The sequence below is a fragment of the Amblyomma maculatum genome, chromosome 2 (genome assembly GCF_055883805.1).
Source record: "Amblyomma maculatum isolate TAMU_Amacu chromosome 2, ASM5588380v1, whole genome shotgun sequence".
Classification (NCBI taxonomy): domain Eukaryota; kingdom Metazoa; phylum Arthropoda; class Arachnida; order Ixodida; family Ixodidae; genus Amblyomma; species Amblyomma maculatum.
The window spans coordinates 65,904,468-65,927,220 of NC_139345.1; the positions used below are offsets into that span (position 1 = coordinate 65,904,468).

At 45.4% G+C, this 22,753-nt stretch overlaps 1 protein-coding gene across 1 annotated transcript in view; it reads right to left on the reverse strand.

The window, feature by feature from the left end:
• Window positions 1-22,753, reverse strand: part of LOC146198861 (synaptogenesis protein syg-2-like) — a 359,012-nt gene that overhangs the window by 62,980 nt on the left and 273,279 nt on the right. Inside the window, exon 3 of the mRNA XM_084592669.1 lies at window positions 3,174-3,284. Within this exon, the coding sequence (XP_084448795.1) occupies window positions 3,174-3,284 (111 nt within the window). The remainder of the gene's footprint in view (window positions 1-3,173; window positions 3,285-22,753) is intronic.

Below are 22,753 nucleotides of genomic sequence, written 5' to 3' on the forward strand. Positions count from 1 at the left end.
CCTCAAGATCATTCCATTTCCCTCCGCTTATTTCATATCGTCGGTGCTAACTTTGCTCCACGCCGACAACGTTCCTCCGCGCCTTCAATTTCCCTCCGATCGACTCTCTCCATAGAATTATATTGAACAGTCGAGGAGACGGTCGAAGATGGTCGAAGACGGTCGAAGTTTAGCACTAAAGATTGCCTGAAGGCCGCAGGGCAATGGACGTCGCAGTGGAAGCGATGCCCTTGCAAAACATTCAGCCATCACCACTTGCACTTAAGATTACGAAAAACTGAGCTTCGATGCCAGAAAAGCACGTTATTATACGCAACACGCGTATTGCTCAATGATTATTCTTGCCTTGCCAACGGTGCCAATATTCGAGCCCTTGAAGGCTGCGTCATGGTGGGCATTTTGCGAAACGGCCAAAGTCGCGCGTTGCTTGCTGCTGACATTTGAATTCAGACCTGATCGTTACGCAAAGCGCTTCAACTTTTAGCAAGGTTTAGGTGTCTTATTATTTGACACATAGCACCGGTTTTTGTCCGGGAAGCAAGATTTATTGAAATTTTGACAGGTGCTCACCAATAAGGCAAAAACGTGGATGCTAACAAAAATGGCTCTGCTTAAATTGAAGGCAACGCACAGAACTACAGAACGAAAAATTTGAGGAGGTTTATCTTGGCTAACCCTGGTTTACCTAGTAAGCTCTGTTAGCACGGCAACGTCGTACATTATACTGGCATTTCTTCTCTGTGCGAGCTTCTCGCTCTTTGTCGGCCTCTGCTTCGAGCCGATCACGCTTTGCCTTCGCTGCTGCTTCTCTCAAGCCGGAGCAGCTGGATCATCAGACTCAGCCTGATACCTGTGCCGAAGCAAAGACGCCCTCGCACCGGCACGCATCTCACCGATAGCGAGGCTATGCAACAAGCACCGACGAAGGAGTTGTTGAATGCTCCAGCCAGTCATGTGGGATCACAGCGGAACGTCATTGTCCACTATCAGGACAATCACTCAGTGGCCCCGGATAATGTTAGGGACAAGAAAAATGAAGAAACGGGCAATGGTACGGGTAGAAAAGCTCACGTTAGGCCCGCTCCGGGGTTTCACAGTCAAACGCGCAAGTGTGAATGACCTTGGAAGTAGCAGTGCCAAGTGTAGGTGTACACTCTAAAACGTTAGGTGTACAGTACACAGAACCTTGTGTACAGAACCTTAGTAAAGATAAAGTGTGCAGAGTGAGCCAGAGAACGTATTACCGCGGAACACTGAAAACTAAATTTAATGTTGCTTTTAACAGGTGCCAGCACACTGACTTATCACTCTGGTTATAGCGCACGGAACGATCGTGTTCATGCCCGTTGTCGCGAAACGCGGCTTTATCACTTTCTTTGTATCGCGAAATTCGTCGAGATTTTCCCCGATTATTCGCAGCGAAGCACAACTGTTTCCGTGTTGTTCCTGATCTTTCCAGATTCCCTTGGCTGGTTATCTAGGAGGCTCTTCGCCGCCTTTAAAATGAGCGCTGTCGATTTCTATGAATATTCGTAGTTCGACCTCCACTGAGCACTCTTGTTATCGCTGCCGCCAAATTGTCCAGTTCTTTAATGACTGCAAGTCAGCCCAATAAGTAGTTAATTTGGGCGCAAGTCCAGTCTCCTCATTTGCTGGCTTCGGCATTGTCACGACCACGTGACAATATTATAGGTGAGTTCAGGACTTTTTAGTTAAAATAAAGAAATGAGCATGTACATACATACGTGGCACGTAATGCTAATGCAATGTACATAATGATTCGTATTTATGCGGTGTTGTCTAAGCAGGCAATAAAAAAAAACGGGAAGATAACCGATAGTCGCTACGACTGATAGTTTGGATTCCAAAGGAGGGTAAATGTAACCGGGGGGTGACAGAAATTGAAACCTTTGTCAAAAATATACGGCCCAAGGGGTTCGTTTCTAAGCACTCTAACTAAGCCCCTGGAAGCAATACTGGAATATATAGGTAAGCATAGAGAATAATCTACTGGATCTCGAACGGTGCAGATGCGTACTGAGCCCCATTACGGGGCTTAGAAGCAAAACCCTTGGGCTGTATATTTTTGACAAAGACTGTACTTTAAGTAGTTAACTTACCTCTCTCGTTCTCCACCCATACACGTTCTCATGGTCAACTTAATACAGCTACTGAACTCCGTTGCAATTTAATTGAATACACTTTGCTACTCTCTTAATCAGTAGTTCCTCCACTACCTTATATACAAACTCATTACCATACAGTCTTAAGCTGCCCGATTATGCAGGAGACCACCCGAGGAAGACATTAAGCCTCGCTTTAACTAAGCCGTATACGAATGTGTCTGCGTGACCCAAGCGCAGCATGTCTAACTCAGGATCCGCGGATCCCGAAAGGTTCGATGCCAGTCTCATTTCCCCAATCTCAAAGGAGCTACCCGAACTTGCATCTGCTGCACACTCGTCTATGTCATGCGGCCTCGTGGCGATTACACAACCCGAAGACCAATCAGTTCCCGCCAATCCCTGCCATGCCACCTGCGAGCTATGAGCTACCTGGGGCATGCCCGTAATTTTTCGCCCACAATGCGGCGCCGGCTCTTGCAAGAGGCCTAGCTTACAAAACAGGAAACGCCGTGCTTTCTGGGGAACCTGTAACGCCTTCTCATCAAAAAAGCACGTCCGACGCAGAACTTAGCCTACACGGTAAGGTGTTCAGCGTGATTTTCCTTTCAAGACGTGCGGTCTTTGTGAGTGGCTTCTTATAAGCAGTGCAGTGGGTTTCTTAAGTAACACCCGTGGATGACTGAACATTCGGAGGGGTGACCACTGCATTACATCTAATTTTCAAGGAATTATAAATGCTGATGACGCAACCACACAAGGCAAATTAATTAGGCTGAAGGCAAAGTGAACAAAAGTAACTAGTTGACACAGACTGTGCCAATCACCTCCTCTTCGCGCACCATCTAGGTGTATTTTACGCGCCTCTTGATGGAAAAGAATGCCATGATGAAAAGAAAGAAAAACAAGAAGAACTCATCTCGGGCAGGAAAAACAGCCACAGACTTTCACAGGCAGCAACAAAAGAAGGTCAGAGAGTACTGAAGAAAGTATTTCTAAATAAAAGTGAAGCATCAATAGATCAAGGGCAAAAAAGAAAAACAAACTCACCGTCATAAACGTCGCAGGTCAGAGTCAAGTCCTCGCCTTCCAGGTACGGCCTTGTGATGTTTTCGATCTTGGTGCCGTTTTCGTCCATGATGACGGGACGTTTTGGCGGCACTGAAAATAAATATACATCGAAATTAAGAGAACGTCACCCCTTTCAAGGTTAATTTATATTGTCCTCTATACAAGAGCCACCAAAAACAAAAACAAAAAAAAAAAAAACAAAAAAAACGGCTGTCCTAGTGAACCCTTCCATATAGGCATTTTAATCACGTAATTTTGCATATATACTATTTCTTTCTCACTTTTGCGCTCGTTCGTTGGTCTCCTACCACATTCCGAGACCATACAGAAGAAATAAGTTACCCGACATTCCCGCCTCTGACGCGACAATCGCGAACATGCAGCTCAATTCTATATTGAATGTTTTTTTACGTTAATGAATTATTTCATATTAAGTGAACAATTCACACACTCGCCACAATTCTTTTGAAGAGTGAAGGTAAGCCAAAGGTGGTGCGTCGGCGGGCAGCCTTTTAGTTTTGAAAGTGGGCTAAAGTGGAGAGATGGCAAATGGGCAGTGCTTCTTAAGGGCAGATAATTTTTCCAGTGCAAAATTAATCTTGTTCCGCAATCACATACTCGTTTTCCTGAAGCGTTGGTGGATATTACGTAGAAGGTAGAGCTAAAAGGTCGTTCTTTGGGAAGCAAGAACCGGGGTGTGGATGTCGTTATTTGAGAGTGAACGCTGCATTTGCTGTGGCGTATAGAGCGGTGGATCGAGAATCGTGAATGGTGGATAAACCGATGTTTAGTCAGAGGTATGCAGGGGGGTAAATGGCTTATAGCGGTGGGCCTCTGGAGAGTGATGGTTTCACTCCCGAAGGTCAGAGACAGAAACCGGTTTTTAGCGCACCGCGCCACTGGTGCCTCATTCGAAACAAAACGAATGAGAGTAATATGTGGTTCACATGATGCTTCTCCAATGTGTCTGGAAGCATTTTATGTTGTTTCAGATCCACTGCTGGCCTACATTCGGGAGCGTGTACCATTAAACATTATAGCTTTGCATATAAAAGGTATTAGGCGAGTCGTACGAAAACTACAAAATAAAATGACGAGATGTTCCTTAAATTTCCATTGATGGCATGCAAATCTCGAATTCGCCAATTTTCTAGATATGGACATAAAAAATACGACTAATTGCATCGTGTTCCCGATCTTTTACGTGAATGTTTACTGCCACGCTTCGTTCCTTGTCTGCTCTGCGTATCTTTGCCCAAGGGTGAAAGCCGTTCAATAATGTATAAACGCAAACACGCAATCATTAATATATAACATTGCATATATGATTCCTTTCGGCGGTGAGTATGGCCGACATTTATTCTGTAGAGCGTACCGCATCGACGTCAGTCTAGAACCAGTGTGAACGTAAGACTCGGCTACGCGTAACAAATTTGCAACTCGAACACCGTAACTGAGCGCAACAATTGAGCATGTATGCTTTGCCGTAGCGTAGTGAAAGAAAAACAAAAATAACTTATGAAGAACTCAAAGGCCTACTTGCGCACTCCTGTTTATCTGCGATTCCCCAAACCGTTAGAATAACTATTGCACACTGCCGTTAGTTAAGTTTCGGCTTCGTCGCCATAACAATAAGCGTGAGTTATGAGTCGCATAACTTTCGAGGAAATATGATCCTCCTTCGTGGAAACGTCTTAGCTGGGCAGGCACGTTTAAACTGCCGTAAACAGACTGCATTTCGGCACTTTCCGTACGTCGACGTAATCCCCTGCTTAATTCCAACCCGGTGCGCAGTCTCCCTCCGAGCGTGTGCACGAACACGACGTTACTACTACATGGTTACGTCAAGCAGTTTTACTAAACTACACAAAAGAGCGCTGAGCTGAACTGGGATATTACAATGTCCCAGTTGGTAGAATAATAAGTGGTCACAACAATTAATTTTCCCCTCCAATGAGTCCCACTAACTTGCTAACCATGAGGTTTTGTGTAGCTCTGTGCGACTCAAGAAAGCGAAACTTTAAGTACCTAGACAGAACTAGCACACACACACACACAAAAAAAAAAAAATCGATATTAAAGCACGGTACCGAACCTGCAGTATACTATACAAAATCAAACTCCAAAACTAGATGGAAGGAGAGTACATCGAGCAGAATGCGGTGACAACGTGGCAAAAAAAGGAAAGCACATAAAGCTATTGCAACTAAGGACAAAAGGTAAAGCAAGAAAAAAGACATCAAGATGAAGTGAGAAACGGAAGATACAATAAAACAAAAGAAGTCAAACATTGTAAAGGACGCAGATTAGGAGATTAGGAGAATGAATGACACAACAGCGATGGTATGCAGATTTAGAAGACCAGAAAGGCAACCAGACCATAAACACACTAAAACTAAGGAATCGTGAAGCCCTTGGGCGTCTTCCTAGATGAAGATAAATAGAAATCTTGTGAAAACCAGTCGCCGGGTTTAGGTGGGCGGAAGGCAGGTCTGTATTACGTGTTCCCTTTCTTCCCTTTTAAGACCTGTGTATTCTCTAAAACTCGTTTATAGTGTTTTATATATTCTCTCCTGCGTGTCATCTTTATTATTTTTGCAACCTGCCATATTGTTATGAATTAGCGTCGGGTTTTTTTAGAGGTGCTGTAGCGTTTAGAGGCATTTCGTAACGTTATAACAGGCTCTTGTTTTATTTATCTGGGTGCGGCTACCATAAAGCAAGTGATAGCGTTGGGAAACGCGGAACAGGCCCGTCTCTTCCATCTGCCACCATGGCAACTAGGACAGAAACACTTAAGGAGAATATAATAGCGAATTGTATGTTACTCAAGACGAAATAGTAGCGTTCTTATAGGAACAAAAAATGTAATTTGCTTCCATAACGGACGGTTCAAGAGCGAGAATGTTTCTTAAAAGTGAAGTAGTATATGCTGTGGCTCCCATCTAGGATTGTGGTGCACGTGCTATCTCGTGAAGCTTTAGCTAGACGGTGATGTGTCCAAAAGCAGGGAGAGAATGCTACAAGCATTGCCGAGATAACGAAGTTTATCGCCGCACTTACGTAATAGAGAAAAGTGAGCACTTTAAAAGGACCAATGAATCCTACACGTAATATTGATTACGAATTCTTATACACTACTACCCCTGAATAAAATTCAATATTCATACGAACCTCGCAAAACTTCGTCCTCTCAACAATGAAAAGAAACACACGATGAAACAGTACGAATTGAGCCCGAAGTGGTTTCTGTAACACCATGTGTACAACGTTTATAAAAAGGACGTAGCGCTCAAGATGTTCACTTTTGAGCTACACCTTTTAGCTAATACTAAGTAGCTCAACGTCTTAGAAGCAAACCCTCTGGGCTTTATAATTTTGGCAGACATCCATACACCTCCAGTTGTATGCATTTAGTTGTTATTGTAGGTGTCTGCATAGAAGTGACGGGCAATGCGGCTTTCTTTTCCTCAAGACCCACCAATTTTAATTTCTGGAAAGGCACACGTTGCCAAACTTCGTGCTAATCTTTAAATGCTAAATGTGGGCCTTGTTTTAATTGTGTATCTTTTCACGCTATGTTTTTATTATTCCCACAGGCAGGAGGGCCAGCGGGAAATACAGCACGAGACATCGACACTCGCTTCATTCTGGCTTCCGCCAATAGTACAGTCCGTATTAGCGTTGAATACTCCAGAAGTGTATTCATTGCATGACGTCTTATACAATAAATTTGCCTTAGTTCACGTTTCGAAGTAAGAAAAAGAAGGAAGCCACATTTTTTAGTTGTCTATCCCCACTTTGGAGAAACTTCGAAAAGCCCACACGACTTGTACTGATCTGTTAGCGAGAATGCGTCAGCTCGCAAGGTCGCTATGTCAGAACCGACTAAAGAAGAATATTGAACCGACGACACCCTTGCTTTACTCCCCGAGTCTCTATACGCTTCTCTCTCCTTGGCGGAAACATAAGGCCATACTCAACAACATGTTCACGTGTACGTTCCTGAAAGTAAGCTCGGGCGCGAACACGAGTGCCAAAGGCCGATTTCATTGTAGAAGGAAAACATTTTCCTTGCACCCCCGGCATCTTTTCGCGTCCTAAGCCTCACTGACGCGCAAGCACGTGAGTTTGTTATTTCCTATCTTGTTTAAAGACTCTTTCGGAGCGCAACCATCGGCTGGGAGCAGCGAGGAGGCGAATGATGTGCGGAAGAGAAGGGCCTGTTCAAACAGAGAGCGAGAGAGAGGGAAGCGACAGAATGAAGAGATGCATGCGTAAAACGAGGGCTGTGCACGGCTCCCTTTAAGACGCGCCAGATTGCCTCCGGCGACGGATTTCTTTTCTCCACGCAGGCCATGCCGGTTCCCCGAGGCTTGTTTAACAACTCCCCATCACTCCTATGGACAGTGGCGACGTCCTATTAACGCTGTATAAACACCAGTCGCGATTTCTTGCCGGTCCTTATTTCCGGGAAGGAGGACGCAACCGCTGGAAGCGGAAAAAAATGATCGAGAAAAAGAAGCAAAGACGGTAAAGGACACTACAAAAAGTGATTCGCATGTGCTTTTCTTTCTCCCATTTGTATGATAATCAGAGACTCAGAGCGACGAGCGTACGATGGTATTACGCTCTCGAGAAGGACACTCGTACACACACACGCAACGGCGCACATCAGTCCCTCCCCTCTTGGGCACGCGTACAAGTTCATTCACGCACGTACTCACACTCACGCATTCCCGTACAAAGGGCGACAGACGCACTGACAGAAGTGCCGTTAGCTCGATTCTCACGGCGTCCCCCGTCAGTCGCCTCTTGCAAACGCGCGACTGCCGGAAGATCTGTAGGCGGGGCTGCCACCGGCGGCGGCTCATTTCATCACACGAGCCGGCCATGCGTGATCCATCGGCACTCGCTTTCTCTGCGGACAGACGTCGGCTGAGTACGAGGGAAAAAGAAAGGGGGAAGGGGGGTTGCAGCTGGAGCTGGAGCAGCCAGTCGAGATGAGGCGCACGGCCGACGCTCACGTGGCGGAAGTTTCCGCGGGCGGGGACGATGCGTGCGGGGGCGCCTGGACGGAGCCACGCACACACGCACACGCACCTAGTCTCGGCCGAGTGACGGTGAGCAGAGTCTTCTGGGCTCGGCCGACCGACCGACGGCTACACGTGAGCGAGTCGTAGGGCAGCGTGATCGATTGCAGGTGGCTTCCCCGGTGAGCGGAGTGCGGCCACCCCTTTCAGCCAAAGCCCGAAACCGCGCGGCTGCCATATGGATCCCACTTTTTTTTTTTTCTGTTTCGTTTCTCAGCGAGTGGAGAACACGGGATCCCCGATTGATTCGCGAGAGCTCACACCCTCGAACCATTCTTCGGGCGAAGGCGAATGAGGCTCCGTGTCTGTCTGAGTGGAGCGAGCGGGGCTCTAGCCGCGTCTGCGAGGCCCGTTGCGAGGACGCGGAAGCGTACAACAGCGGCATGTTAATGGGAAATGGTGGTGATGGTCGACAGAGCGGACTTTTATTGCGGAGGCCCATGTATCCCGCTCCCTAGTGCCTTGTTTAATCTGTTGTCGAAGGCTGCGACGACTGAGGTAATACTGCTGTCCTCAAATAGCACTGCGCGACTGAGGCGAGGTGTGGAGTGGGAACCGGCACTGGACCTCACATGACATTGAGACGTGTAAATATACGTAACAGGATAACTGTGTCCGGTACAAGTTTATTTTCCGGCTGTAAAGAGAAAGCATGATCACGCGTACCAATTTTTCTGGCCAAGCTAACATGAAAAAACATTGACAACAATGTGGCAATTTTTGATGTCCGTTTTGCCTCTTCGAGCTCCAACCTACTTATCTTTTCGCCAAGATTTTGTTTCGCCTATTTTCTTATCGTGATGGAAACGTGCCCTCTTCAGGCGTTATTTCTCTACATAACCTTGTCTGCATGCGTTTCCTCACACTAAACCAGAAATAGTTTGTGCACTAACGTGTTTTATCATACCGCATCATACCACTTTTAAGTTATCATGCGATATCGCTAACGGCTTCTTTCTGCCGGCCCCTATTGAGGATCCTCGTTCGCATACAGCCACTTTGCTACTAGCGTTTTAATACCTGCCCCTTTTGTCCCACACACACTAATTAGCATGCAGTTGCTAGCTACAAGGTTGTGTGATAGACCACCCGACGCAGCTTGATACAAATCCCAGATTTAAACAAGCCGTACGAACACGCTTGTGTGTACTATGGGCAGCATGTGCAATTGCAGCATTCCAATCTCACCCTTATACCTCAATGGTGATGCCCCAGTGCGCAGCGCCTGCCAAATTGGCAAGCGTTCAAAAGTTACAGGCCGCGACTACACAGATATCTCCTGCTCTCGCCAATTACGCGCCTTGAAGTAGCAATTTGGAAAAAAATAATAAAAAAAGGCGCTTGGCTCTCATATAAATAAAACATCCGTCTAGAATCTTCCAAGTTGTCATCCCTAAGAATGTGTCTTCGACAAGAATTGTCGCTTACTACGCAGAGGTTGGAAGGTTGGAGACACAAAGAACTGTCCAAGAAAATCAAAAGAAAGCAGACTTGAGCGTAGGCTGCACTCAGCAGCATCCCTCTTTGCTCTTTTTGTTGCAGTAGTTGCGTTTCCCGCAAGGCTTGTTATTAAATGCTTCGATTCCCAGCAGATACCATTGATGCATTTGTAAAAAAATAACCGCGAAACTGCCGTTGCACGTTCGTCATCTGCCTCCACAGTCATTCGAATGATAGAGCTGTCTAAAGGTCTAAAGGGTGCAGTGTTTCAAACCCTACCCCCCCCCCCCCCCCCTCTTCCTTTTTATGCCAGCGGAGATAGTTTCCTGCACTCTGACTTCATTCGGTGGCCGCTGTTGTCATTGCTCACAAGGAGTCATTCGGCGTCGAGGGCGTCATGGCGTTATAGTGGGCGCTTCGTAGCCTCAGCACATGTAGGGTGCTATTTTGAGGAGTGCCTGCTTCCTCCCTTACGTCAATCAGAGTTCGAGCCCATCATGCGGATTGACTAAAAAAATACAACAAAAAAAAAAAAAGAGAAGAGGAGCCTGAAGCACCTTCGCATACTAAAATTAGCCCTGATTTTACCGCTCGGTGTGATCGCAATAATGCTCGATTAGCTGATGAAGTTTCAGAGAACATGTTCACGCAGCCTATTTCGAATGTTCAATGTATTTCGATTCGGATTATTATAATCAGCAATGACTGTCCTCGTTGGAAGTGATGATATGTCGTCGTTTCATTGAATGCCATAAAATAATAGCGCCGTGTTCATGGAGAACATTTTAATTTAAGAAAGGAAGATGATGGGAATGGAGTGACTCGCCTTTCTCGTAAGCTGTTAGTATAAAAGGTCGTTGAAAATGAAGCAGTAAATAAATATAACTGGTGTCGGGTTTAACAGTTGGTTATGAGCATACAAAGAAATATTCGCATACTGCGAAATATGCCATCCGCAACAATATAGAGTGCCCAAGAAAGTGTACAGCAACTTGAACTAGCCAACTCTTAAATACCTGGTAGAAAGTGAAGAAACCTTCTGGAAAATGAAGGTATTTAATTCACCAGCTTAACTCGCCGAAATACGCAGTATTCTGATGCTTCTGCAAGAAGTGTTTGCTGTGTTGCCTTCTTTTCTATTGTGAGCGCAGTGCGCGAAATTTCACCTTTTTAATCTGTATAGATCTATCATCATCATCATCATCGCTCACCGCTGCTCGGGGCATCGCGCGCTGTGTGCCAGCTGGTCCTGAAAGAATAGACGTAGGTGCGATTCGTATTCCCCACCTCTCGCTTTAGACCCACCTACCGTTCTCCCTTGAGCGCCGTTCAGGCCTTCGCTCGTCCACAGCCAGCCGTGTGCTAGGGATGAGGGCAACAGTGCTCGCTTATCCTCGGCGTTTCCTGCTTCTACTGCGGCTGCCCCTGCTTGGACATACACCAGCCGGCAATGCGATCTCCAGACCTTTGCCGGTCTTTGCGGTGAAGATGTCGACGACTGGCTCGACAACTACAACAGGGTCTGGGCATTTACCCGCTGCGATGACGCTCACAAACTGCTGAACGCCATCTTTTACTCGGCCGACGTCGCCAAAACCTGGTTCCTCAATCATGAGGACGATATTGGTGACTAGCCTACATTCACGGACCAGCTAAAGAAACTTTTCGGCACTCCGGCTGGTCGTTCAGAACAGGTGAAGAAAAAACTCGTATCTCGTCTCCAGCAGCCCGGCGAGTCCTATAAGTTGTATATTGAGGCCGTTCTGGCCCTTTGCCGCCTTACCTTACACTATTTATTTTCGCTTCTCTCTAGACCCGTGTACGGTCGCAAATAGCCGGCGGAAAATTCAAGAACGACCGCAATTATTTCAACGGTCTTGAAAAATCTTCGGCGCTATGCTCCTGGTGAATCAGTGAGTAACTAATCCCCTATGATTACTACTAGGCAGCCGAAGTTCGAAACAGGTCCATCAAAGTCGCGAGACTTAAACGTGTTTTCCTTTTTTTTTCCTTCATGCCCGAGTCCTCGTTTTCGATAAAGCAAACTTTGGCTCCAACTTGCAAGAAGCGCAAGATACGCGGGAAGTGTGCTTAATCAGTTCCCGGTTTTTCACTACACGAATAAAAAGATAAGAAGCACGAAAGATAAAAGCGGCACGGACAAATGAAAGTCTAGCAGCTCGCGAAAAGCCGCTCCTCTGCCTAATTGGGCGCTTGGCACGAGTTCTCGAACGTACTTTGCGTAGCGACGTAGCCTCGGCCGCCAAGAGCCGGTCGAGACGAGCGTCGGGAGAGGTAAAATGGTCGTGGAGTGGACGGCGGTATGTTTCACCCGTAGGAAAAGCTCTAGCATTAATTCGTGGCTCGGACTTAATTGACTAATAGAAGGAAGGGCAACCAGCAGCAGCAACTAATCATTTTGAGCGCTGTTACTTTCACTATTAAACAAGTAGGATATACGGCATGACACCCGGGCATGCCAAGAACGGTGCAATATTCACGAGGTGGCAATGACGTTCGGTTGCTTCAACTCCGCTCTGATGTAGGCAGTTGAGCCCTATACCTATAACTAATGCCATTTTTGCTATGAGGAACAGAAAGTAATCTGTAAAGCGTACAAAATCAAGGCGCCGGTATGGTGGAGCTCCTTACGTGCCCTTTTCAACTTTGTCCTTTATGTACAGGGTCATCCACTTCTAGCTATAACATGGTCACTGCTTTCAAAGCAACACTGCGTCCGACGCAGCCACATATCGATGCAAACCGATGAAAGCATAGATGGACCCGGACGTGTTGATTTACATGGCATATCACTTAACTTTGTTGCGTGGTTGGGTCAGACACATAGAGGCTTTGAAAGCAGTGACCGTGTTATAGCTAGAAGTGGACGAGGCTGTACACAGTGAGCATCTTCCGGAACACGGATACGCTTGGGAATGCATAACACGAACAGCAAGGATATCTGCAGAGAAGAGAAGTATTATATGCTAGCTGATATGGGCTGCGTCTAAGTGAAAATAAATAAATTGGTTGTCAATCCAAACCGTCTAAGGCGAGTGGATGGTAGAGATGCAAGGAATTGTTCTTGTTTTTCTTACTTTTGATGAACGGTAATTCTGCCCCTTACAACCTCTCGTTTATAGAAGTTAAAAAAGTCGACAGTCGTCCTTATACTGCAGAAAAGGGTGCATTCAGGGAACTTAACACTTTCTTCGAACGAGGCTCGCGCTCCTGAGGGGACCACCTCAGAAATGCATCCGAGTAGACGTTCTTCACCCCAGACGGACAGTTGGAATTCTCGGCTTCACTCGAACTCTTATCCCTCCTCTCCGTAAGCGCTGCCTTATATCCATCCTTTTGTACTGCTGCTACTTCAGGCGTCTGCGCGAGCACGCACTTGTTGAGAAGGCTTGGCATTCTTGTTTCCACAGTTTCGCCTTCCCTCTCTTACTTCTCTCGTTCCCGCTCCATCACGCAGTGGTTGCGTTTTGCCTTTCTTTGTTAATGTTTACTTTCCACGTCGAATACGTCCTCGCTTCCGGCACTGTAGACAGCGCATTCGAAGAACGTGGAGGAAGTTTGACTTTCAGACCACGCGCAGCCTTGTTTGTTTTTTCGCTTCCCTTTCAACGCGGGAAGGTGGCGAGTCGCAATCGATCGTGACAGCGCCGCTGGCTGCTAGGCGTAAGCAATGCTAGCGCTCTGCGCGTGGCCTGGGAACACAAGAAGGAAACAGACGCGAAGAAATAACAGTTAGCTTGATAACTAGGACTGTTCACGCCTAATTCCGGACGGGATTTTTTTCTTCACGGCTGCCTTCCGCTGGGAAGTTGCCCTGCACTTGATTTCTTTTGTTTTCCCATTCTGTTTCGCGCATTTTAGATCATGCATGCATGGATGCATTGTGCACTGTTGCTTGTTTCTTGTACTAGTAATAACACCCTCAGGGCGCTACACTGAAAATATGGAAGGAAGACGTACAACCAACCAAAGCGATCGACGGGATAGAGTATGCGTTGGGGAATCTTTAAATGATTAATGACATTAGGGTGGTATTTATTAGGCATAAAATGCCATGCGTTAAGTGCAACTCGGCCTAAAGTTGGCCTGATTTCTAGGTACCTAAAAACCAATCTTATGCAAACATTAAAAATTTAGCGCCTTATGTAATTATGAGCAAACTATTTCAGAAGCAGGCAACATTTGCAGCGAAAGGCGAAGTTGAGGTATTCTAAATGGATTCAAGCAAATGTAGGGGATTTTTTACTTGCTCTAATGTTTTACCATTATTTTCTCGCTCCCTAGGGTGACTGGATTGAGCAAAATGAAGACAGCGAATGCCAAATATAGCATGGAACGCATGATGAAAATTTTGGAGAAACACGTGCAGTACTGGATTTATCAAGCGTTTTAGTGTTCGCAAAAACGCCCGCTACGCAACAGAAAAGAAAGTGAATACGAAAGGCAAGTAATGCATAACAACTCTTGCGAACCTCAGCTTTATGTCCTGTCCAGTTTGCATTATCAGCCATTTGTTCAACATATTCTTACAATACTTTGCTTGGCACGTTCTATACCGTCGTCACATTTTAAGCCTTGTGTCCACTGCGAATCGGCGCAGATTGCCTTCCCACTCAACACCGCTAAGCGAAAGAGCATGCAACTATGACACTTGACAGAAATAGTGTTTCGATGAAAGCGGAAAACTCGGAAATATCGTGTAGCGATGCTACATGCAGAACATGGAGGTAGAACGGCCGAGACTGCACTGGGTCCTGGAACTGTACGGTGCCGGGTTGGCTTTGAGTGCTGTGTCCATCATTAGAAAAAATAGTAGAAAAGATTTTCTGGATGACACTAGAGTCAATTCTTAGTGTGCTTTTTCGTAACAAGAATGCATATGTTGATTTATGTAGCATCTTATTTTTCCCTGCTAATTGTGCAATTTAGCCGCACGGGGTAGGCCAAAATGGAACATTTCTAATCGCGACTTTGTGCTCAGTTAGTCTTTCTACACTTTCTGAGCACGATTCAAGGATATTAGGGAATAATCCCACAGCATTTGGTTATGAGCGTTGAAAACAGTTAAGGGTGACAGTTTGCAAATTTAATTGCGTCGCATTTAACCCTACTCTCCCTAATTCAGCCAGGAGCTATTTACACATCGGACAAAAACTGCCTTGTGATGTTCCGCAGTACTTGAATAAGTTAGGGATGTTATTACTTGCTCTAAAGCTCTTCGCTTCATTTATAGCCCAAAATGATTATGAATGAACAAGAGGGAAGAACTGATAGGCGCTGTGAAATCGTCAATAAACTTTTGCGGTGCATCAAACACGTACATAGGGTCATACTTCTTGGTTTCTGAAAATGCTCAGCGCTAGACAGGGACGAAAGTGAAGGAGTATGAGAGCGAATAAAACGCACAAGCTTTCTCTAGAATCACAACTCCTGAATTTTTTCTCGGAACAAGGCCAGTTAATTTACGGCACATGGACGGTGGAAGAAAGTGCTCCGTGCGAGCGATAGCAGGTAAAATATAAACAACCTCGACAGTAATTAAACGAGAACAAGCTTCCGAAAAAGGGAGCAAACAGAAAAGGAATTGTGTAGTCAGGCTACATTCAATGCCTAAGTTTCGCGATGCTTGGGTTGTCCGCGTCACGCTAGCCTGTGCACTGACTGCAAAGCTGCGCAATATAATAATTTTTGAAGCATGTCTTATTTTCCTTCATGGCAAACAAAACAATCTTTTAAAAAGTCTTACCAGTGCTCCTCTGCAGTAGTTTCCCTTCAGCTAGCCTTCTTTCATTTTTTTTTTTTTTGGCATTTGGCTAGCATTACACTTGGACAGTATCGAATCATTCGGCAATATTTGTCTGTTGCCAATAAAAGAGTTATAGCATCTATTTTCCTGCGTTCTGCCAATTTGCATTAAATAAGCTTGCCACTGAAAGAATTCAATCGCGCAACATACCGCATAACACCCGAACGTCACAGCGACTGAGCAGCAGCGATGACTGGCGTCTTAATAGCAGTTTTTATTATGTTTTTTTTAAGGCGAAAGCCTTTCCAAATTTATGGAACAAAATCTCGTGCGTGAGATTTGTGCGCGAGAATTGTGCGAGAGATTTATGCCAATATCTGTCATATTCTACGAGATTCCGCGAGATGTTCCTGCCATCTGCAATCCCCACTTGAACGCGCGACAAGGAACGCCACGTGACAGGAGCGATGGTGAACCGTTCGATCTCACACTTGCCTTAGAAAATGTGACAGATACCGCGCCTTTGCTTTCCTGCAAACTAATTATAGTTATACGTGGGACAGCAACGAACGTCGATAAGGGGAAAACGATGAGAAGCAGATAATGAGAGAGGAGGGGTATGCTTTCACTATCCTCCAATTAAGAGACATTTAAGAGACCCTCTAATTTTTCTTTCTTTAGCATGTGATGGCAACTTCTCATTTTTTTTTTTCTTCTGCCACGTAGTTTTGGACCAGTTCGTTGTATCTGACACACTAAACAACCTGAAGCTCGAAGACCAAACAACTGCATAAAATAAATCAGTACTACAAGGACAGGTGCGCTTGTTTATATTCAAGGATTTAGAGGTATTTAGATTTTTCTTACTCTCCTCAAACGCTGTGTGTCAATGTGGTTTCGATGACTGTACAGCTCTAAAATTATCTTGTTGAAAACTTGTTGAAAAATGTATTCTTTGGGGAAATGCCAACAGAAACCTTTATTGACCCTGTTCGAGACAGTGTGTACGCTAATTGTATGTACCATGTGTTTAAGAGCAGCCCGTCGTCTGTTCTTAAAGACAAGCACTTTGAGGTATAACGAAGCCTATTGCGGCACAATAATACTATTGTTGGCGGAAATCAGAAGAAAGTGTAGGTAATGTTATTAACTACGGTTATTCAATAATTTTTGTTATATACATCTTAACTGATTCAGTTAGACCCCTGCTTGCAATCAGACGCTTCTAGACGACCATTAGTATAGCCATATCCATGACACTTTTTTACTTCCAGAAACGCGATTATCCGCGATGCTGTGGCTCAATAAATTTTGGTCATCTTGAGCAGCAAGACACGAGTTTTCGGAAAAGACGTGCAAACCAAAGGCCTCCGCCAATAGCACTTAATGGCGCAGGTGTCTTGAGACTTCCTCGTGTGGGCAGAAGCAGCGAGCAATAGAGAGCCCAACATAGTCTTTGAATGACGCACGCTGAGGAGCGATGCTTTGCGCAAAAGAATTCCTTTCTTTCTTTCTTTCTTTCTTTCTTTCTTTCTTTCTTTCTTTCTTTCTTTCTTTCTTTCTTTCTTTCTTTCTTTCTTTCTTTCTTTCTTTCTTTCTTTCTTTCTTTCTTTCTTTCTTTCTTTCTTTCTTTCTTTCTTTCTTTCTTTTTGCTTTCTTTGTTTATTTTCTTCCTTTTTCTCTCTCTACTTCTTTCTTTCTCCCTTACCTCCTTTCTATCTTTCTTTCCTTTTTTCTTTTCAATTCTGCCATTTTAAAGCTTCCAGCACTGGCTTTCGTGCATGGAAAATCTATACTGTCACACGGTTCTGATCTCCGTCAGGTGTACGAACCCAATTAGGTTTATAAGGACCCTCTGGAAAGATGTGGCCTTTTCCATACCCCCCCCCCCCCCCCCCCCCATTTCGGAATTCGCACAAAAAGAACAATAAACCACTCAAAATGGGTCAGAACGGAGGGAACAGCAGCCAAACTATCCGGTCCTGTACCAGCTGCCATCACCTGATCCCCTCAAAATTTTTTATCCTTTCCGCCCACTTAACATACTGCAAAAATTGGTCATTATTTCGCAAAAGCAGAAAATACCGCCGTAGCCTAACTTTCGCGTGTCTCCAAAATTTCTGGGAGAGCAAGAAAGTTGTGTATTCGACTGGTTAACCAAGGTTCTTTTTTGCACTTGTCCCCTTAGCACCTCGCGCTGAACTTCATCGGGTTCTTAATTATATGCGTCGCTCCTGGCGAGAAGACACATGAAGTGGAATTGGAAGCCGGAAGGCCGCCTTATCGTTATCCTGCAATATGTTCGTCACCGCCTTCCCACTACTGCGCCTAATTCAGAAACAGCGATGGACTACTTGACCAGCAGATATAAGTTATCCCTTCCTAAATCCTCAAAGCTTAATCGTTCTTAGCGCTTCTTCATCGTGTATTTCAATCTTTCATTCTACTGCAAGCCTGCAACGGTCCTTCCAGTCCCAAGCAATAACGTTATTCCATTACAACTTTCGCCGCGGACAGGAGGAGCCATTTGCGGTAGTGCCGCGAAAATCCTGAGGAAGATCAACTCGTTACCATCTTCATCACAGGACTAATTCCTCCATACGTCGGGTCCGTCGCAGTCTTTCGCAAACAGAGGCTTTCGAAAGGAAGAAATAAAGAAAAAAAAAGCAGAAAGGGCATAGTTGCATCTTCCTCGTCCCTAGGGAATATGACTAGACCGAAAATCAAGGAAAAAGCGGTCTCTACCGGAGCGCACAACCCGCTTCATGTAGCAGCAAGAAGCCAATGAACACCGAGAAACAAAGCAAGTATAAGCCGCCCAGACAGCCGAGCAGGAAGGGAGCTGTGTTCTCGGCTTTCCCACTCGAGGCAAAAACTCGAGGCAAACAAGTACGGCCTCACAGCGCTAAGGAAAGGGAAGGAAAGACAGGGAGAGAAAGGGGGTGGGGGGCGGGTGCGAATCTAGCCTGAAGACAGCCTCTCGCGTTTCCAGCACAGTTGCTGCAAGCGGAGGAGACTAATGCGTCCGGACGAGGCGTAAACGCCACCGGAGGCGCCCAGATTAGCAGGTGACGAGGCTTTGCCTCGCGAAGTGACCTCTGAGCCGGACGGGATTAGCCTGTCTGTCAGGAGAGGCGCTGTGTCTTGCATTCGGTCCATCGCCGTCGCCTTCTCTCCTCGAGTTCCTTGCGCCAACTCCGTTTGCGCGCGACCGTCTCTTGCGGTGGCGATGGCTTCTGCCAGGCTGAGTCGTCGGTGGACGGTGGCTTCGCAACGGCGTAGTGAATTGAGGGTTGCTGCAAGTAAAGCTAAATTGCTTGTCAACTTCTGCTCGAGACCATGCCGAATGGAAGCATTGAAAGCGCATCTACTATTGGTCGAATTGAAGATGAGTATTGCGATTTGGTTTCGAAAACAAAGATTAAAGAAAAGGTCCGCCATGCGCCTCTGAGACAGACGCGCTTATATCGACCAAATGTGATTAATGAATCGAAAACTGCAAAGAATGTTTGGTCACCTAGACAGAAAAAATAGAACGGTAGGATTGAAAATTATTATGCACAAGACCAAGATAATGTTCAACAGCCTAGGAAAGGAACAGCAGTTTATGTTAGGTAGCGAAACACTTGAACTAGTAAGCGAATATGTCTACTTATGACAGGTAGTAACCGCAGATCCGGACCATTAAAAAGAAATAACAAGAGAAATAAGATTGGGATGGAGCGCATTTGGCAAGCACTCGCAGATTATGACTAGCAGCTTACCGGTATCGCTCAAGGGGAAAGTATACAACTGTTGCATGTTACCTGTACTCACCCATGGGGCTGAAACGTGGAGGCTAACCAAGAGGGTTCTACTTAAGTTGAGGACAACGCAGAGAGCCATGGAATGAAAAATGGTAGGGGTAGCATTCAGAGATAGGAAGCGTGCAGAGTGGGTAAGAGAAATAACTCAAGTTACTGAGATTCTAGTAGAAATCAAGAAGAAGAAATGGGCATAGGCAGGCCATGTAGTGCAAAGAGAGCATAACCGATGGTCGTTTAGGGTAACAAACTGGATTCCAAGGGAAGGAAAGCGTAGCAGGGGACGGCAGAAAGTTAGGTAGGCGGATGAGGTCATGAAGTTCGCAGGGGTCAAGTGGATGTAGCTCGCACAGAATCGGGTTAATTTGCGAAATATGGGAGAGGCCTTCGCCCTGCAGTGGGTATACTCAGGCTGATGATGATGATGAATCGGTGTTCTATGCACCCATGCGCGTTTGCTACCGGCCTATCCTAAGACATAACCGAAGTTTTCACTTAGCGGTGTTTCTAGGCACATCTACCACGAATCATTGCTACTATGACAGAATAAATCCGCGAAGGTTCGCATGTATTCCGGAGACGTTCGAATCTAAAGACACACATTCCAATTAGTTAAGAATTCTTTTATTATGCTCAGTGGCTGATTGTTCATGGCTTTGCAAATGCCGCACTAGATCAGTGACGCTTGTTCCCAAGCTTGAACAAGAATTATTCCTCACAATATACTCGTCCCTCCGTGGTACTCTGTGCTTCTCACGTAATAGTACACTGCCGAGATGTGCCTAAGAACTAAATAAAATTCGCATGGTCTTGGCCAGAAACCTTCCGATGAAGTAGAGACGAGCCGTATAGCGAGTGACAGCCAAGAAGATATATTACATTTGAATTTGAACTGTTACGCACCCGGCCGAATACTCGCCAGATTACTTAGGATATGCTTGGATGTTAGCATCAATTGTAATGCACTAGCACGCTCAGCCAAAGTGTGCCGACGCACTTTTCTTTAAATTAAGCCCCCTACGCTTTGTCACATCGGTCACGAGCTTGCCATAATTCACTATTTTCTGCTGCCATCTTCTACTCGTGTCACCCTCTGTGCGTGTAAATGCCCCGCATTTGCTTGTTTGTGGCATGTGACTTCATCCATGCCGAAATTGTATTAAGAAATAAACGCATGCCCCAGCCACACGCTTCGTATATATGTATATATATCAACATTTACCTGCATGTAAAATGATGTCGACTGTTCTTTGAACCAAATTTATGCAATGCTTTTACTATGTTTTATCTGCCTCCGAAGAATTGACGCGTTTGAATTGTGGTGCTGGCGAAGACTCTTAAGAGTTCCTTGGACTGCCAGAAGATCAAATCAGTCGATATTGTCGACCATAAACCCTGACTGCTCATTGGAGGGTCAAATTTTAAACTTAAAGCTCAGCTACTTTGGTCATCTGATGAGAAGAGAGGAGTCGCTGGAGAAAGATTTGATGTTGGGAAAGGTTGAGGGTCGCCGGAGAAGGGGTAGGCAGCGAACGCGATGGTTAGATGGCATTCTCGAGGCATTGCAGATGAAGCTATGTGATGTTAAGAAGATAGTGAGAGACCGGAAAGCGTGGCGTGACATGGTCCATAGGGTCACGAAGAGTCGGACACGACTGAACGCCTGAACTGAACTGATCTGCCTCCGAACTGCTAGGAACATTAAGCGCCAATCTGGCATTCGAAATTTAGAATTTTCGCGAACTCTTAGCGCAGCTTTGAAAACGTGCAAAAGAAAATATTTTTATTATTATTTAAACATTTAAATTCATTTATGTTATTCTTACTAAGCGCTTCAAAACAGGTGACTTCTTTAATTCGATCATTACCGATATTTTTATGGACTCCATTTATGTTACGTTTCGTTTAAAAAATTTAGCTCCCCAAAGCGACTACGGCATAAGTAAAGTAGAAGTGGAGGGCACCGAAAATTTCGACCATCTGGGATTGTTTTACATGCACTGATATCGCACGGCACACGGGCGCCTTGCTTTTTGCCGCAATCGGAAAAGGAGCCGCTGAGGCCGGGATTTGATCACGCGCCCTCTGGCTCAGTAGTCGAGTGCCAGAACCGCTGATCAATTGCGTTGATGCTCGGTTTAAGTGGTTCAACGTCTGAAAGCGACTCAATCCATAAAGGGTGCCTAATGGAGTTCAGAATATAGTCGCGAACCTGGGGTTCTTCAACGTGCTCGGATATCGCACAGCACACGGACGCCTCGCTTTCAGCCCTCATTGGGAAGCAGTCGCTGCAGCTGAAATCAAGCCCAGGTCTCCCAGCTCAGTAGTCGAGCGCGCTTACCCCTGAACCACTGCGGAAGGAGGGTTGCTAATTTAAACCAGACACATTTACTTTAGATCAGAGACGGTAATCTTTAGAGTACGTATGCCGGGAATGTCCTACTTGTGTTATTGACCGTTGTCATAAATGTAACCATGCTAAAAGGTCTAAACCAAACTCGAGTGCATAGCAACGGTTATAATAACTAAATTTCAAAGAACAACATATATGTTAAGTAGAAAGCATGAATGTTCAATGTGTAGCAACCGATCGTTTAAAATGCCATAACGTCTTCCCCATCGCTTTTTTTTCCTTTTACCAGGAGGAAGAGGAAAAAGAAATGCAAAAATGAGAAAGTAATACACCATTTTGTATAATTTATTCTGTTAAAATTTCCTTTTAGATGACTCGAACCACATGGCATAACCAGAAGCCATCGAATTTTCATTTGAATTTGAAGGTTTCGAGCTTAGAGGAACCATTATACTTTTGTGGTAAGAGCAGTGGACACTCCCATGTCAACTATCAGAGACGCGCTCGGGATGCTTGGAAACTGTGGGGATGTAAAGGCACCGGTCCGTAAAATTCTCTAAACCTTGCATACGAAGGAAACTGTGGGGATGTACCAGTGCGTACAATTCCTCGCTCACACGTGTATACGAATGAAGCTGTCCAAGTTGGCGACTCCTTCGAACTCGAGCATGATATTTGGTCTAGTGACGAGGCGGACTTAAATGTGAGTACAATGGAAATGAAGTGACCTGCCATGTCACCTGCCAACTACTGGCTAACAAAGGCATGCTTGTGCTAGTTCGAGACTGCGCGACATCAAACCTTCGGCGCCGATGATGATGATGATGACCTGAGACAAAATGCCCTGGTGCATTTTGTTTTCGTCATAGGGTCATAGGGTCTAACGCTACCGCGTTAAACATTTATTGTTGTCATTCAGTAGGGCATTGTTAGTTAGAGTTACACGTCTTAGAATCCTTTAGATATTGTTTGCGCCATCTGTTGTTTCAATATGCCTCTACGAACTCTTTTCATATGCTAATGAGTTCTCGGAAACTTTCTTAATTATGCGTAGGTCTCTTAAGCAACCCGCACCAATGTTCACAAGTTTGACATTTGCTTCT